This window comes from Trichosurus vulpecula, chromosome 2 (assembly GCF_011100635.1).
Source record: "Trichosurus vulpecula isolate mTriVul1 chromosome 2, mTriVul1.pri, whole genome shotgun sequence".
Taxonomy (NCBI): domain Eukaryota; kingdom Metazoa; phylum Chordata; class Mammalia; order Diprotodontia; family Phalangeridae; genus Trichosurus; species Trichosurus vulpecula.
This window is the reverse complement of record NC_050574.1, coordinates 141,626,741-141,646,481: the sequence shown is the minus strand read 5'-3', so window position 1 is coordinate 141,646,481 and position 19,741 is coordinate 141,626,741. Positions and strand designations below refer to the sequence as shown.

At 34.2% G+C, this 19,741-nt stretch overlaps 1 protein-coding gene across 1 annotated transcript in view; it reads left to right on the top strand.

Annotated features, from left to right (window-relative positions):
* Window positions 1-19,741, top strand: part of GRIA4 (glutamate ionotropic receptor AMPA type subunit 4) — a 160,904-nt gene that overhangs the window by 75,658 nt on the left and 65,505 nt on the right. Inside the window, 4 exon segments of the mRNA XM_036743956.1 lie at window positions 5,065-5,175; window positions 12,511-12,717; window positions 15,507-15,877; window positions 18,342-18,540. Of these exon segments, the coding sequence (XP_036599851.1) occupies window positions 5,065-5,175; window positions 12,511-12,717; window positions 15,507-15,877; window positions 18,342-18,540 (888 nt within the window).

Genomic DNA, 19,741 nt, shown 5'->3' with positions numbered 1-19,741 from the left:
AAAATGTAATTTCTTTTATCAAACACTTTCAGTAACTCTATTGCCTATTGAATAATAATATTGACTCCTTAGCCAGGCACTCAAATCCTTCCCAACATGATTTTTAACCTACTCTTTCAGCTTTCTTTCAGACTTATCTTAAAAATTAAGGGGATTGGAATATTTGACCTCTAAGGTTCCTTCCAGCTCTAGATATATAATCTAAAAAGTTTAGGCTATATAGCAAATTACTTGCTGTGTCAAGGAGATGTAATGGGAGGGAGGGAAGGAGAGAATTTGGAACTCAATTTTTTTAAATTACATGTAATTGGAAAAACTAAAATATTCAAATTTGAAAAAAAGTTTAGGCTAAATTATGTTCTACCCAAAGAAATCCATTAATAAATAGCACAGAGGAAGGCAAAATTCTATGAAGGGACAATTCCTAAGGAGCTTGGGAGCCATGGGCTTCATTCAAGCACTAGCTGCACAAGCTGTCTTTTTTGAGCATTTGGACAATGTGTTTGTCACATCTCTGCTTTGCTTAATTAGCTCCAGCTGCAATTTCAGGAAGGAATAGATATAACTCACAACTATAGATTTCAATGAGTTTCCAGTTCATCTATTGCCAGATCTATGGTGTCTGCTAGTTAGAGGAATAAGGCAAGACAGTGAGAGTCTAAGTCAAAGTCTGGCAACATTATCTATGCAAAATGGTGAGGCACGGGACATGGTTGAGAAGTAAAGAGAAAGATGCAAAGTAGACGTGTCTAGTCAAGCCAAATGGTGATCTTTTACTGCCATCAAGCTGAGGAATACAGATTCAAAGTGTCAAAGAAGAGTCAAAGTAGGAGCAGCACCATTTTGGAATGGGAGGAGGATGGTGTTAAAGAAACAAATTCAATCAGGCCATATGCATGGGAGCAGCAGTTATGCTTTACTTAAGGGTTACCAGGAGCCATCTGCTTTTCAAACTTCCTTTGTCCATGGATGGCCAATAAGCCTCCTTAGACATGTAGTCAAGTATTTATGGCGTTAGATAATGTCCAGATAATTTTCCTGTTTATATAATATGCTGACTCATCTAACATTACTGAAGATAAAACCAAGGTGTTTTTTGATTCATTCTTCAAATGTCAACCAAGAATTTTGAATTTGACGAACAAATCATTTCTTTGCTTCCTTATTTTTGAATGATGATATTTCAGACTAGCTTTGTAGAATAAGCAAGATCAAATGAAGATTAAATAAAATGATATATGTAAAGTAAACCTTAAAATTCTATGTATTCATTAGGTAATATTATTGTTTCTCTTGTTAACAAGGTAAGAATCTGTTTACTATAGCGCTAAACCATGAAATTAACATTTTATTCAAATGTCCAAAAACTTATATAAAGCAAAGATGACCCTTAAAGTATTTGTCAATGGACCTGATGAAAATAGGTGGGAAGGACTTTAATATTCTTTCTTCTTCTATTACATTTTATTTTATTTTTTATTATAATGTGTATTTGGGGAAGAACTATAAGTGCATTGCTGGAAACAAACAAATGTTTATACTCTCTGATGTTAGTTATGTTGTAGGTGACAGAAATGGCATAAATCATATGTCTTGATTTCACTAAGTCCTTTGATGAAGAAAGCTTCTATAAATAAGGTGAAGAAATATGATCTAGATGATCTAGAACCACTCATAGGGTGGTTTAATTGGGCCTAAAGATTATAAATTGATGGATTAATGACAATATAGGGATAGACTAAATATCATAGGGTATTGGTATAGGAATAAGAAGACTGATTCTAGTCCAATTAGTAGCCATGTAAACTTGGAAAAGTTACACTTTTTCTAGGCCTTAGGTTTTCCAAACATAAAATGAGCTATCTGGACTTTGTGGTCATCTGATCCCTAAAATTCCATCCAGCTACAAAAATTAACAATACCATGATTTCTTGCATCATTCCACTGATCTCAGCTTTTGTTTCTGTCCAGTGCAACATTTTAATCAATGATTTGGATAATGAGACAGAAGGCATGTTTATCAAACTTGCATTAGAAATGACTGATAGATCACAAGGTCCAAATTCAGAAAGACTTCAACAGGCCAGAATGATGGATTCAAACTACTGGTATTCAATTCAGCAAACATTAAAGGCCTGTCAAGCCAGACAGGCAGCTAGACCTGAAATCAGGAAGTTCAAATCTGGCCTCAGACACTTACTAGCTATGGGACCTTGGGCAAGTCACTTAACCAAGTTTGCCTCAGTTTCTTCATCTGTACAAGAAGGTGGAGAAGGAAGTGACAACCTACTCCAATATCTTTACCAAGAAAACCCCAAATGGGGTCATAAAGTCAGACATAACTGAAAAATGACTAAACAACAACAATAATCCAGACATTATATTAGAGATACACAAATGAAAAACTATGCAACCTCTGTCTTCAAGGACCTTACAATTTAATGGGGAATATATGACATATACCAATAAGTATGATTTGAGATAGAATGAGATAGGGACAGATTAGAGAGCCAGATGAAGCAATGAGAATGAAACGAAATGAACATTTGAGAAGAGAGAGTTCATTTTATCTGGCTATATATGGAAAAGTTTTATGGAGGAAGTGACACCTGAGTCTTGTAGGAAGACAAAGATTTCAACAAACAGAAATTAAAATAGTACCTTCCAGGCGTGGAAGACTCCCCGAGTGAAGAGGCAATTGGGTGTAGCAGGACACTGTCTTGTATATCCTTATATCTTTATCAACTAGAAGATAAAGTACGTCACTTAAGAAGAGTATAAAGTAAAGCTGAAACAGTAGGCTAATGCCAGACTATGAAGGACTTGAATACCTAGCTAAAGAGTTTGCATGTCAATCTATAGGCAATAGGGAGCTACTGAAGGCATTTGGTCAGGAAAATTACATTTTCAGACCTGTACATTAATAAGAATATTTTACCATATGTGAAGAGGAAAGGACAAGATGGAAAAAAGAAGAATCAGAAAGTTTTCTCAATAATCTTGACAGAGTTGATGAGGGCTTGAGCTGGGTTGTAGTACTATAAATGGAGTGGAAGAAACTCTGGACTATTTATATATAGTAGATACTTAATAGACATTTTAAACTTAATTGAGTAGAGTTCTGTACTCTAGGGCTGTTGCAATGTAGGATCATGAGATCATAAGATTGTATAGTTAAATCTGGAGGAGATTTTTGATATCATCTAGCCTAACCCCCTGTCTTTACAGATGAAGAAACTGAGTTCCAAATAGCTCATGTGACTTGCCCAAGGTCACACAGAGAGTGACAGACATGATTCTAACCCAGATCCTCAGATTCTAAAAAACCCATTCTCTTTTCAGTATACTATACTGCCTCTCCTATATCTGGGCTGCCATATGAAGTGATGAGCTCTTCAATTATGAAAGGGTTTTAAAAGAAACTGTATGATAATTCTAAGAAATGTTGTAAAGAAGATTCCTTCATTGTGTGGAAGATTATACGAGATGCCCTTCAAAATCTCTCCTTAATTTTGAAATTCTATTGTCTATGTTAAAAGATAAAGATAGCTAGAAAAGGGAGAAAATAGAACTCATAAATCATACTTAATCACAGATTCTCACATTTGGAAGATACCTCACAGGCTATTTAATCCAACTAGTACTTGGAAAAGGATCTCTTCTATAGTATACCTGACATACATGAAATATAATCAACATATAAATATATACATATATAACATATATGTATATATGCCAGCAAAATATTAGCCAAATATATATTTTCAGGTCAGTTTTGCATGAGGGTGATTGCAAATGCATCCTTTTTTAAAGTCAATGATTTGTAGAAAATTGTGACATTTCATTTTTCAAAGGAAACATTAAATGAGAATTTAACACCTTTGAAATTATCCCATTAAAATGAAAATATTGCCAACATTTTAATTCTTACAAATTGTATTCATAATGTCTTTAGCCCTCTAGATAAGATATATGCATATTCACTTGTTAGTTCTCTTTTTATTGCTTTTGAAATGCCCATAAAATTGTCTTAAATTTCAAAATATTGAGTGAACAGGCCTTTACAGTATGACAATATTTTGAATTTAAATGTCATTTTTCCTTTTTCTACAATTTTTACTATTTTTCTGACTGAAATTCCTGAATGAAAACCTCTCCAATCCATCTCCCATAGAGGTGCTAAACCAGGGGTGGAGAACCTGCTGTCTCCAAGGCCACATGTGGCCCTCAAGGTCCTCAAGTATAGCCCTTTGACTAAATCCAAACTCCACAGAAGGGATTTGTCAAAGGGCCACACTTGAGGACCTAGAGGTCCTCATGTGGCCTTGAGGCCGCAGATTCCTTACCCCTGTGCTAAACTAATACTCCTAAAGTGTAGGACTGACCATGTCACTATCTTTCTCAATAAAGTCACTTATCTCCCTATACCTATAGGATCAAACATAAGATTCCTTTCTTTGACGTTTGGAGTCCTTCATAATCTGTCTCCAATCTGCTTTCCAGGTCTTTAACACTTCAACCCTTTTACACGCTATTGTCTATTGAAACTGGCCTTCTTGCTATTCTTCATATAAAACATTTCATCTCCTATACCTGTTCGTTTATGCAAACTCTCATCCATGACTGGGATACATTCCTTCCTCACACTTTCCCCTTTGAACCTTTCACTTCCTCAAAAGCTTAACTTCATCTGACATTTGCTGATCCCTTCATCTTCCCCCATAAATTACCTTGTGTTTATTTGCATATATACATGATAGATATTTTCCTATGATAGAACGTAAGCCCTTGAAGGCAAAAGTTGTTTCATTTTTGTTGTTGTTGTATCCCCAGCACCTGGAAAAATGCCTGATAGACACTAGCTAAGTTCATGCAGATCACTGATTGATATAGCTAAGGGAAAGTCACTCTGCCTTGTTGGTACAGATAGGTACCAGAATTATAAAGTAGTTCATGTATTAAAATCCTGCTTCCTCTGTACTTTTAAAAATCTGCCTTTTTCTGAGGTCCAATGATTTATTCCTTTAAATTTTGTCCTAAAGTTGCTTACATTGTATTTTACAGGTTGGTTATTGGAATGATATGGATAAACTAGTTCTGATTCAAGATGTACCTACACTTGGCAATGACACTGCAGCTGTTGAAAATAGGACAGTTGTTGTAACCACAATCATGGTAAGTTTTTGTCTGTGTATTTATTATTCCTTTCTGTTGGGAGACTGACAATCTTCCAGGTATGGGTAATGGGGGGGGGGGGGGGTCACAGCTGTATTTTAGTGGCTTGTTTTATTTATAATATTCTCTTCATTCAGAATCTATTTGTTCCCAAGTTTGAGTCAACTCATTCCTTTTATTTGTATTGTCTTTTGTTCTATCATCATTCTCTGTAATAACATTGAAAATTTAAAATGGATGCAGTAAAACTCCAGATGAAAATCTGTAAAATGCACAGATCCCTAAAAGACAAAACAGCTGAAAAGTCAATAACAAAAATTCAATACCTTCAGTGTTTCTGTAGTGCTTTTAAAACATCAATGTAATAATAGTTTTTATGCTCAAAATTATCATTTTCAGGTAGTTTAATAATCTATAGGATTTGCATTGTCTGATCATAAGACTAGAGAAACCAAATCTGGACTTTAATGGACATGTTTTATATGAGTGTTTATTGAAGCCAATTTGCTTAGGTTCATATTTATTTTTTAATGTTAACATAACTGTTTTTTTCTTCACTGGTTATTTTTCTCATTGACCAATCCATACTCACACCATTATTCACTGACTTGCTCTTGGGAATTGAGCAAAATGCAGCTGCTTCATTATGTCACTTCATAAAATGAGAAATTCTCTAGATTTCAAAGCTCCTTTCTTCAAAGAGAGTCTTGTGAAATTACCTTTTAAATAATAGACTATCTTACATTTTTCCTTTCTGAAGTCAAACATGCCCTTTAGAGTGAATGCTTGTCAAAGCAGACCAGCAAAGGGTGACCTTTTCCTGTCCAGTTTTAAAGTTTTACATCTCAGCTTGCTGCACTTTTCACCTGTCTCATTAGACAAGATATATATATATATTTTTAATCATTTATGGGAACAATCTACCTTAAATGAGATGAAAACATATTTAGGTAGCTTAGTGTTTTTCAGTAAGGTTGACCTATTTCCTAAACTGATCTTGGAGTGAAATAGGAAAATACTGGAAAATGCTTTAGTGACACTTTCATGGTTTCACTGTGTTACAGTTCCCTCTGTGTTACATCACCAGTTAGGGATGTAATATGTCATGTCATTGATTTCAAGATTATCTTTTGAGGATGCAAATCAACAACAGCAATTGTGTTTGTGGCAATGTGAGATATGTAACTTCTATCCTAACTGTAATATTTGCATGGACTTTAAAAGCCATATATATATTTCTTTTCCTAAAAAAAGACCCAGTAATGGAAAAATCATACTTCAGTACAGTCCTCCTCTTTTCAGCCTCTGATGAAGAATCCTATTTTAAGAAATTGATCAAGAAAGAAAGAGTTCCACGATGCTGCGAACATTCCTAACTAAGGCTCGAGTCTTATTCTCCAATATAGTAAACTTAAACTAATTTTTCATGTGGATTATGGTTCTTCACTGGATGACCAGGCCCTCGACCACCAAAAAAAAAAGTTCTGTGACCATGCTGAATTATCTAAAACAGATGAAGAATTGACCTTCATCCTTATCAAGAGAAGAAATGGATGTTGAATGGGAATCATTTAGTTAAAAGTTTCTGTCATCCCCATGTCTTTAAATGAGGTCACTGTACATTCATTATGTATATATGCCATTCATAACTCCAAGCATAGCTAAAACAAGTAAATACATATGAATTTGTGTGATTGTTTCCTGATCAAATACAATCTTTCAAACACACACATTTTTGAAATTTTGCCTGTTTTGTCTGCAATGAAGCATTTTAATGTGCTTGATAATTATTATCTAGAGAATAACCTTCCTTATTACCCCTACTGTTCAAGGGACTACAGCTATAAATCTAAAAACCAGGGGGCTGAATGATTTTTGCCCAGCATGTTTAGATTTCCTTGCAGCATGTCACCTGTAAGTTAATAAAAAGTAATTTTAAAAAGACAAGTGTGTTATCTATATGTGCATATAGTACTACCTGGGTATAAATTCTGTTGATTGGCAGTACTACCATCATTGTTGTTATGAACATAGTGCAAGACCAATGTTTATCTGTATATTATTCATACTTGAAATATACTTAGTATTCACAAGTTAATAACCAAGTAAACTACAGATAATATTTTATTAATGGACACTCCTGAACCCATAGTATTGGTCACTGTATTTTGCTTTTGTTGAAAATGCTATCCAGGGACCCATGACATCTCCCATACCCTTCTTCATATTGAAGGAAATACAGATGAATGAGATATTGGAGAACCACATGTAATAACCCCTCCAACTCCATTGAAAACCATCTGAGAAAGATAAAGATAGTTAATTTTTCTTTTTTAATGAGTAAGACACATATCTAGCCATATTAAAAAGTTAAAGATTGTATTGCATGGCCAATATTTTTTCTGAAATACTGTACACAGTCTTGCTACTCTTTCTTTTGCCTTTCCCTTCTGTATCTCATTTGTGTGCTGTACTGCTAGATAATTTTATTGTTAAATAAAAAACTGTTGAGAAATTAGCTGTTGTGCCCAAACAAAATGTGGTGTTTAGCTTTTTATACTTCTAAAATGTCATCTTTGATCAGAGTACAATGTCAGTTTTTCTCTATAATGGGATCTTCGTTTTATTACCTGGGTGAAACATCTAAGAAAGAATGATAGAAAGATCTCAGGTACCCAATTTTTCTAAAAGAAGTCTTATTCCAAAATTTCCTAAATTTTAAGCCTTAAGTATTGTAAAATTGCAACTTTTATAAGCCTGTGACCATTATTGATGTAACACTAAGTGACAAAATAGTAATTCATATAGACTATTTGAGTCAGTAAGTTTTGATCCTATGTCTGGTGAAGTAGGTATGATTTGATCATGGGGTGTTAGAGCTAGAAAAGAGCTTAGAGATGATCTAGCCCAACTCCTCACCACTACCACCACCCATGGCCACCATTTTATAAATAAAGTGAAAGCCAAAGATATGAAGCAACTTGTCTCATAGGTTATAATTAGGAGGGCAGGAATCTAATTTAGTTGAAATCAGGGTGGGGAAGGGAGAGGACAGGAAAGACTACTGGTAACCTCAAAGTATTCTCTCCATGAGTTAATTTGGCCTCTTCAGAGAAAATGAGCTATTACAGCCAGATCTTTCCCTCCACCTCCAGTTTCACTTAATTTAAATTATTTTTTATGGAAAGTCAGTACACTAATTCATCATATTCTTAAAATAGAGTAACATGGAACAAAATACCATGAAACCAAATTCAGTGGCCTACAATTTTCTAAAATCAAAGTTAGTTCTGAGAATGTTTAAATAATATAATTTGACATAGTTTGATCTCAACTACATAATATATTTTTATATGAACATGATAGACACAATGCAAGTCACATACATGCTAGTGCAGATAATGATTTTTTTCTTAAATATCAGTTCTTCTAGTATATTAAAGAAACTCCTTTAGCTTTCAAACAAACCTACCTTGAATGCACCTAGACTTATTCAAAGGGTGAAATAAGCCTACTTTTGTCTGAACTGGATTTAAAAAAAAAACCAAAAACTTAATTTCAAGTTCTAAGAATTTTCCCACTGAACTTATAGGACTGTAATAAAATAAATTATTTATATTTATCAGGATGCTTTTCAGGCAGGCAGCAATTTCCATAGCAAATAATCAATAATTTTAAACTGACAACTGATGCAAGTGAATCTTTCATCATTTTAACTGCATTCAAATCATTTTCTAGGCAATTGCCTAGGACTACTTTGTGTGACATATATGAAATCATTCTGGTAACACCCCTATTCCTACAGTTTAATACTTAAATAAGTATAATTTCCAGGTTGGCTCTTCCATGGTATATGCTTTTAATGTATGTGAATGGAAGAGAGTTTCAACTTTGTGAAGTTGAAGACCAAGCCCACTAAATTAGACTTTGCTGCCTCAAACAGTCTCACCAGGTCTACAAGTAGCAAAGTCTTGCCAGGGAATCTATGGTGAAAGTTGTATCAATCTTCAAATTCATAATACCAGAATCCAATGTGGTAACAAAGTGCCAAAGGCTAATAATTCTTTTAAAAAATAACTTCTAAGGAAATATTATGCCATGGCACATATAAAACTCTTAAAATCAAAGAAAAGAAACTTCAGTTGTAGGAGGAAAGCAGGAGATTAGTGTCTTTCACTATTCAGATTATAGTATTTCACACTCCCCAAGGAGACTATCACCGGGAGACTAGGAGACTAGGCATAGGTCCCTCCTATGCCACCCCTACAGTATGCACTAAATCTCAATAATTCACACCGTTTAAAAATTGCATTTGGGTATTTGTCAATTTCTTTAGGTTCATAGATGGGGAAACTATCACTCTTCCTTAAGAAGGAAACAAAATTAAAGGAATAGCAGGCCTGTGTATATGATATAAGGGAGAACAGAGCAGTGGTGAGAGCTGAGGGTCAGCTTTTTCTTCTTACATTCCGCCACCACCACCAAGTCATTGCTCTGTTTTACTCCCACTGACTTGCATTTCACCTTACTCTGACACTCAGAATTCTATTGGTCCCATAGGCTGACCTGACTCTGTCTAACATTTTGCCAGGTTTCTATAAATATTTTGGGAGATGAATATTTAATATAAATATAGGCATACATACCTTCTCATTTGCAATATATTGACTTATATTTGTAGTTCTAAAACAAAATCATACTAGCCTATATTCAACAAGATAAACGAACCTTAAATTAATCTTTGTTGTCCAGAAAGGAAGCTGGAAAAATGGAGCCAGACTTTAAATGAAGCTTTTTTTTCATTCTTTCTCTGTTCCAGTCTCCGCATATTTTAGTGTTTCATTCTTTTAAAAGAGCTGGACAGAAAAGTGTGTAGTAGAATTAGTGTACTGTAGTAGGATTAGTCATTTGAATTAGTCAATTTGAATCTTAAAGATTTGAATTGGCTAAAGGTGGAAAATTCCATTCATGTGATCTTTTCAGTCCCTTTTAAAATCACATGGTATCTAGGAGAGTAGCACTCATGTTTTTAGAATGATGACAGTTGTCCCCCAAAATGTAGATACTTAGGGTAAGAGCTGAATATCTTGTCTTTAATCTAGTTTGTGATATCTCCCCTCTCCCTGCATTTAGAAAAAGAGATGTTAAATTAATTTTCAGTAAGGAGAGGAAAATAATGTTGTTTTGTCCTTTTCAACTACGCCAAGCCTGCATTGACACAAAATAATTTATTTATATATTTAATTGATTTTTTTCGATTAAGAAGCATTGATTCTTTTCCTTCTACTTCCCTTTAATAAAAAAGAAATCTAAAAGAAAAACCAAAGTCTTGTCACAAATATGCTTAGTCAAGTAAAACAAATTCCAATAAATAGTGCCATTATGGCAAAGGTATGTAACTATATGAGGTATCATATAATATAATTCATATGCCAGGGATCTAAGGTTCTGTTCCTGAGGCTTAATATTGAAATTGGGACATGGATGGTTCCTCTTTTGGAAAATCTTTATCATGTACCTAAGTTCATTTTAATTACAGCTGATAGCAATAAAACTATTTCAATAAAAATACAGAATTATTTTGCAGATATGTGGCTCTTGACTTTCTATACTGGTCTCTATAAAAGCAAAAGAGTCAGTTGCAATAATTATTCATGTTATTATGCCATATCTTTGAAGTGAACAATGCTTTGCAACAGCCCCCTAAATCTCATGCTCACATTTATAATTTGCAATGTTCCTCTACTTTTTCTATATTTAAAAAAATGTTTTCTATAAGTTAATATGTTAATCCTCAAAGCATCTCTGTAAGGAACATAAATTTAGTTGTTCTTATATATGGAGGAATAAAGAAGTTAATGGAATCTATATAGAATGAGAGCAGAAAGTGAGGTGTCCTGGTCTACCTGACCACTAAGCATAGGCATATGCAAAGATAATACAAAGGCGATTGTGCTGTGTCATTTATGTCACTTAGAAGGCAGTAGGAGCCATCAGCTTTAGTGAAATTATATTTTATGCTAATTATTAGGACATTTTCTTCAAAATTTTTTTGTTTGTGTAATGACAAACTAATTAAAAACAAAATAAGAATTAATACAGAATATCTTGTAGGTATCAAATAGGGATGCTTGGAAATCCAACAATCAACAAAAGAGTCAAATTAGGAATTATGCTTTTCAGTTTTTTAATAGACAGCTAAATGGGATAACCAGAGTTGTTATAGAGCAGCCTCAGAATCACATAGCATCATGTTATGAAATATATATTTACATCAGTGCTTTATATATTCAAAGATGACCTTGCTTACAGTCATGATCATAATTGTATTGTGAATTTCCATGAAAAGACTGATGGACCAATGTGTTCTAATTTCAAGTTCATGGCAAGTCCCCTTTGGCTAACCATTGTCCCAGATGGAAAATATGGAGTGAGGGATGTAGATACAAATAACTGTTTGAAAAATGCAAGGCTATATGCAAATGTGATTACCTCTTAGAATCATGATCTAATCAATGTTTTTCCCCAAAGCTCTTGATTTTCAAGTACTACTACTACTAAAGATATCTATATATGGATATATATGCATAATTTCAAGTAATACTGACTTGCTCAGTAAACCATTTAGTAACTACATTTAACATTACATGAGTCATACTTTATTGAAATTTGACACACTCAATTTCAAATTTATTTGGAAGCTGAATTAATATTCATAAAGTACTAGTGCTAGGCATAAAAAGAATATCTAACATCACTGAGAAAGTGTATTCCATGCAATTCAGGGCATAGTGTATATAAAATAATTCCAAACTAGAGTCAAAATATGTAGAATTTGGACTAACCTATGTCTTGTTTCATTCCACATTTTCAGACCTTTTCTTACAGAGATATCAAACTTCACATACAGCTAGCCTCAAAATTTTTAGGCTCCATATTTTCAAACTTTAATTCCTTTAATTTAATTTTAAAACTTTAGGTTCATCAGACTTCTTATATTTCCCCAAAATGTCCTAGCATTGTTACTGTGCTGGGCATAAAGTAATGACCCATTACTTGCTGATTGATTGCAGAATTATTTTAAAGCATTTCAAGATTCATTTGCAAGATAAATAATTAAGAATCTTTTGAAATTATTTAGTGTGCCTTAGTTTGAGTATTGATTTATTTTGCCATAGGAGACTATTTATAGACTAATGAATATACACTAATATGTACAGACTAATTCCAAACATTAACTATTGGTCACACCCTAAAACCCAAAGGTTTACGTGCTATTTTTTCAAACTGCATTTCATATATTTCTCCTTTACAGTTCTACTTCTTTCATTATAGGAATCCCCATATGTTATGTACAAGAAAAACCATGAAATGTTTGAAGGGAATGACAAGTATGAAGGATACTGTGTAGATTTGGCTTCTGAAATTGCAAAACATATTGGTATCAAGTACAAAATTGCCATTGTCCCAGATGGAAAATATGGAGCAAGGGATGCAGATACAAAAATCTGGAATGGGATGGTAGGAGAACTTGTTTATGGGGTAAGCAAATCAACTTACTGATGAATTTATCTTCTATGAACGTATGTAATTATTGCATTTTTTAAAAATCAACATTGAATAAGTAAACTGTTACAAAGTGTTCTAGTTGTATAGCTTCAAAGAGATATATATAATATTTAGATGCTCTCAGTTTATTAATTCCTAAAAGTTTAAAGTAATCAACACTCTGACTTCTCAAGAAGAAGAAAATGGCAGTCATAGAAGTTCATAGTCAAATGACTAAAAATACACTGTCCATTAAAAAGTGAATAGTGCATAGCTATTTAATTTCATATTTGTTTATTACCTTTAGAAACTGTTTTGAGAACTACAGAGCTAACCTCAGCAACTTTCACCAATCAACACTTACTTGGTGATGCTGAAATTGGTCTAGAATCATAGGATTTAGAGCTGGAAGGGACTAGCCCAACTATCTACTTCTATAGAAGAAGAAACTGTGCCCAAGAGCAATAAGGTTGCTTTATACAGAGTTTTACAGAGTCTTGCAAGTAGCTGAGCTAGGATTTAACTTTAGACCTTGTGCCTCTCTACTTTCATTTTTGGCTTCATATTCTGGCTCTGACAGTCACTCATTGAGCAAGTCACAAAGTAAAGGTTGTTTGGAGCAAGTCATTTACATAAAAATATCATGTACTGATTAAATACCCTTCTTAAAGTTACTTAAACCATAACTGCACAATGAATCCTTGAACAAAGATTTTTTCCAAGCCATAGATATTTTTTGTTTTAACAAAACAAGGTGCTTACAATATTCTTGGGCCTATTAGATATTGAAGATGTGTGATGTAATTCCTTCCATTTTTTACATAACAACAAAGCTCCCCAAAGTGAAGATTAAATATGTTGTGGTTTCACATGAAATGGTATAATGCTCCTCCTGCACCAAAAGATAAATATGTGGACAAATTTTCAGCTCAAAGCAAATAAAACATTCACTCATGCCTGACTTGCAAGACCGATCATCCCTTTAGCTCCTATCACAATCTCAAGCTGGTTGCTAGAAGTAGAAAGCAGGCACTCAGTTGTTGTGACATCCTGCATCCTATTTCTTCCAACCAGAAATCAAACTTACAGCTAAGGAAAAGCTTTCTCCCAGTGAGGAACACAATAACAGGAACATACAATCATATGCTGATTCAGAAATGCCCTAAAGCATCCAAGCATGCTACATTAAGATTGTTTCATGCTTTTCATCTTCCAAAGCACAGAGCATACTCTATCTGATTCATCTTCACAAGGCCCCCGTGAAATCAGTAATTACACAGGGAATGCCTCTTCCCTTTCCTTGGAAATAACATAGGTAAAAAAAGATTGAAGACATAACCCAAATCCACAGAGGGAACCACGTTTCAAGCCCAAATTTCCATTTGGTTCTTGCATAGCTCAGTATTCTGCTTTTCAGACCATGAAACTGACATTTTGCTACCCAGTAATATAGTAACTAAACATAAAGAGGAAATAGAATGACATTATAAAGCAATCCATTAGATTTTATCTTCATGTGAAAGAGGTGCTGACTGCATAGGTAACTTTAAATGAGAAAAGGAATGCAATACAGAGAGCAAATAACATCGGACCATAGCTTGCAAGGGCAGTTTTGTCAAATGACCATTACTGCCTTGTCTCAAATTGAGAAAGTGTTTCTAAAGTATTTGTTTCACAGTAATATTTGATACTTATAGGACAGGAATACAGCAAGCAAATTTAGACACACATTGAGGATCTACCTTGCAAAAATAGTAGGTGCTCATTGCACTCAGAAACAGCAACTTCTAGCACTCTATGATCATTCCCCAGGGTAAATTTGATAGTATATGTTAGCATTTACAAGGTATGTTAAATCTTTGTATATATAGAGGTATTTATGATCAATCCTCGGTTATCTGGATCATCTGAAATGGATCTCAGGCTGCTGGCAGGATGAGCAACCATTTTCAGGGTGAATGAGAGAATGTCTAGATGCATGGATATGTGTCTGTGTGTGTGTGTGTGTGCGTGTGAGAGAGAGAGAGAGAGAGAGAGAGATAGACAAAAAGACAGAGACCAAGTGATAGACTATCCTATGACTATTATAATGCTAAATGTATGTGTATATGTACATACATACATAACTATTTGGAGGATTGTTGTTCAGTATTCACCATGTCTTGCCTCACCTCTCTTTTTCTTTGTTAGCATGGATGATTGACAATTGGCAATGCTGTTTTACCAACTTATTTTGATAACACATTTCAATAAGTAGAAGCTAAGAAGTCACTTGAATAAAAACTTAATATTTCCCAGATTTTCATGTTTGCAATGTATCGGTAGAAATTTGCCATGACTGATCTTTCACACAGAAAAAAAATATTGTGATTGCTTTCCTAACATCTCTGTTTCTTGGCTGGAAAAGGGAGGGGGGAGGAAATACATGCCTTTAATTTAGATTTATTAGGAATGAGATGATGGTGAAGGAAGGTATCAGTGACAGCTTCTGATGAAATAGAGTGGCAAGAGGTAGCAAGATCTAGCCTTGCTGGGTGCAACACTTCCAATCACCTACTCTTTTCATCACCTTAATTACAAGTGAAATAATCAGAAGTCATATTCTCATCTTTTTCTCTCTCCTCCACCCCCAAATTATTACCACCAAAAACATACTTTTGGTGATCTATATCATGTACGGGAAAACAAATCACTTTGCTCAAATCTGGCTATACAGATGATGACTAGGTGTTTTCACGGAATAATATTAACATATACACTTGTATGTGTTTCTTCTCTTTTAGAAAGCAGAGATTGCTATCGCCCCGCTAACAATCACTTTGGTCCGAGAAGAGGTTATAGACTTTTCAAAGCCCTTCATGAGTTTGGGCATATCCATTATGATTAAAAAGCCTCAGAAATCTAAACCAGGAGTCTTTTCCTTCTTGGATCCTTTGGCCTATGAGATCTGGATGTGCATAGTTTTTGCCTACATTGGTGTCAGCGTGGTCCTGTTCCTAGTGAGTAGATTTAGTCCGTATGAGTGGCACACAGAAGAACCAGAGGATGGAAAAGAAGGACCAAGTGACCAGCCTCCCAATGAGTTTGGCATTTTTAACAGCCTCTGGTTTTCCCTGGGTGCCTTTATGCAGCAAGGATGTGACATTTCACCAAGGTTAGTTTAAAAACTCTGAATGTTTCCTTTATCTAGTATCTATTCTCCACTAATTCCAATGTTTTTGAGGTTCACTGATCCACCCAGATCCAGTACTAAGGACAAACAAGGTAAGTATCTATATAGAACTTAGCTGCAGGGAGCCCAGGGAAGGAGAACCAAGAGCACTTTTTAACCTTAGTGTTTATAAATATGTATTTTCGAATGCCAGAAATTTGCTGGCTATGGCAGATAGGTATTTATATTGTGCTAAGTTGTATGATTACAGTAATCTACTACATAGGTGGTTCAATGTTTAAACCTTGCCTAGGCTACATTAATGCTTTGTCCTAGGTCTAGGTCCATGTGCTCTTTTTCTAAAATAAAACATTTTTTTTGAAAGTAACAAAAATTTTCAATTCACAAATTATATTGAGCATAATCCTACCTAATTTCTTTCTTGTCTGCATAAAATGTGAATAAATCATAAAGATTAATGTTCCCTCTAGATCAGTAACTTATGCCAACCCTCACCACTGTCAAAACCATTTAGTATTAATGTTTAGTTCAGTGATTTGACAGATGGAAAATAAAATCTAAGTTGTAATTACATGAACTCATTTTCAGTTCCCTTCTCATGATTTGAATAAACATTTTAATAAGCTGATGGGTAGCAACTGTTAAGTTTGATTCTCATGCCAATGCAACTTAAGGGAGATGTCTGCTACGAAGTTCCATAGAATCTGGATCACTAAAAGAGACATACACTCTAAGACTTCATGTATTAAGTTCTGTAATCAAGACAAATACTATTTTGAGACCAATCTACTCCAACATTATGTTGAAGTGATTAGTGGCATTCCAGGCTTTTTGCATATGTTTTCAGGATTACCTTGGGATATATCTGAGTAACTGCACTGTTAATTTTGCTGGAAAAAAATAGGTCAAGCTCCAATAGCAAACAGAAGTAGCCAAATTGTAATCCACTTCCCCCATAGAGTAAATAAATTAAAATGGCTGGGGGTGGGGAGGGGTGGAGATTGTATGTATAATAACTTTAAGCTATTAAATGTAAAATAGCGTTAAGATTTTGTGGACACCTTGCATATTCAAAAGGCAGTTTGGTATAGTACATATATTCCTGAAACTGGAGAAAGACCTGGATTCAAATACTATCTCAAATTTAATTAGCTATGTAATCAACCATGGGCAAGCCATGTAATCTTCCTGAGCCTCAAGCATCTCTCTAAGACTTATCTACTAAGTCTGCTTAGGTATAAAGAGTTCCCACAGCAGTGAAATAATGAACCATTTCCATACTGTGACATGCACTTAAACACATATACATATCTTGAGCTCAATATATAAAATCTTGCGCATATATCAATTAGGACCTCCTAAAGTTATTTTCTGTTATCTAAATAAGTGATCAGAAGCAGGACAGAAAACCATTGCACCTGTATCAAGAGACCATGACCAAGACAGAAACTAAAACTTAGAAAAATGTTTAAGGGGTGAGGAAAGAGCTATGCAAAATTATTATGATATTATAGTTAAGGTGCCTGACTTGAAATCAGGAAGGCATAAATTTATATCCTCTCTCAGGCAATTACTAGTTGTATGACCCAGGGCAAATCATTTAACCTCTCTCAGCCTCAGTTGCCGCATCTATAAAATACAGATAATAATAGCACCTACCTCCCAAGCTTGTTGTGAGGATCAAATAAGGTAATTTATTATGCTAGCTTTAATGTTAGCCATGGAAATTATAGAATTAACATAGGGATTCCTCAGTCCAGCAAAAGCCAAAAAGTTTCAAGATCAATTTAAACAGTATAAGGTGCTAGTGAGATCATCAGTGCATCCTGACTTTTCTCATTTAGATGATTTTTCCATCCTCATCCACATCCTTAATCCAACACCAAGCAAGGGGAATAGTGAGTAGTAAGAAGATATATAAGATAATGTAAAAATATACTTCAGCTAATACAGAAAGGAAATGTAGTCTGAGGTGCTATATCCAAGGACTAAGATTATTTTGCAATGAATGTAGTCATTCACCTGTTACAGCCACAGTGCCAGCTCTACTATCTCCTACATATGCCGCTCCATCTCAGTGAAGCTATGACTAGAAAGGAAAACGCAATCCATATTTTCTCCAGTGCTATTAGGGTCTCACTAGCACTCTTCTGTGCATTAAGGACAAAATCCAGCACAAAGTTAGACTTTTATCCATTTCTACTTATTGAGCAATAATAAGGAAATTTTAAATCCACATTTTCCACATCAATTACATTATAAATATAACAGAAGGATCACTAAATATTGAATAAATCATTAAAAGAAATCCTTCCAAAAGATGTAAAACTAGGTAGGTTGATTAAAATTACTTTGTTAATAAGAACGTTAAGAAATAGTATTTTCTCTTTCCTTTTCTTCCTGACCTTAGAGACAGGAAAATGTTCATTACCTTATTCATGTTTAGATCCCTCTCAGGTCGAATTGTTGGAGGTGTTTGGTGGTTCTTTACGCTCATCATCATCTCATCTTATACGGCCAACCTTGCTGCATTCTTGACAGTTGAGCGAATGGTCTCCCCAATAGAAAGTGCAGAAGACCTTGCCAAACAAACTGAAATTGCATATGGAACATTGGACTCTGGGTCAACAAAAGAATTCTTCAGAGTAAGTCAACAGAAGTACCAAAACATATTCTGCACTTTGAAGCAAACAATAATTTGAAAGTAATTATGGTGCCATCTGTGGTACTTGGTTATTGCCTATGACTACTTTATAGAGTTTAAACATCCCCTAATCTGTGAAATAATTACTGACCTTTGCTTAAGAAAAGTACATTGCTCCCGACAGACTGGGAAAGCAAGAGCTGATTGGAAAAGCTTTCCATTAATAATAATAATAATAATAATAATAGCAAGCATTGACAATGCTTTGGTAATACTGAAGATGACTGCATTGCTCTTACTTAGTGCGACTTTGTGCTAAGGGATAAGAATTGGAATGAGAAGGGGGAAATGCCTCCATTAGACAGCTTTTGAAATCTAATTTTAGTTCATTGCCTTTTCAAACCAAAACTTTAACTGCAAACTTTATTGCCCACATGGATTATACTGTTCCATGGTAATAGCTTAAACCTGCAGTTCACTTCTTTTCAGAGAATGAAGGCAGAAAATGTTTAAATTCTAGGAGCACCTATCAGAATGTGATTAATCTTCACTTCGCATTTTCTTAACCATATTAGAAGTGGAAGTTAGCTGCACCAACATACTGTGTTATTTTTCATGTGACTTATGACTCAAGTCCCAGCCAGACACTTATTTTTAAGGGTCCCTTCCATGGTAGAGTTTCATTGTCTGAACCCTCCTGCACTCTGACTCTCCTTAAAACCAGTGATACAAACATTTTAAAAGAACTTTCTAGGATTTGGGATGTATTTTGTATCTATATTTTCAAGGATATTTAACTAGCCATGACTGAACATATTTTGTATAAAAATCACTTTGCATTAAAATCATTTTGCATTATTTGCTTAAAAAACGTGGGAGGTTACATGAATATTTGAATGTATCTTATTTCATGACTTCTTACGTAAAAAAGTAGTCCTTAAAGTAAGTCCACAATTATATGCTAAATAAATTTAAGCAGAATTTTAAAATTTTACTTTTATGTATGTTATCTTTAACCTTTTAAATTTTAGTTTCCGTTTCAAACTGTAGGACATTAAATATAGCCAAAATGGTTAAGCTATCTTAACTTTCAAGGGAAAATATACATATGCTTGGGATACATTCTATAAAATATTTGTTTTTCAAAAGATTTTAATATCTCTTAAAGGATATCATCCAAATCAATAGTTAATTCAGTAAAA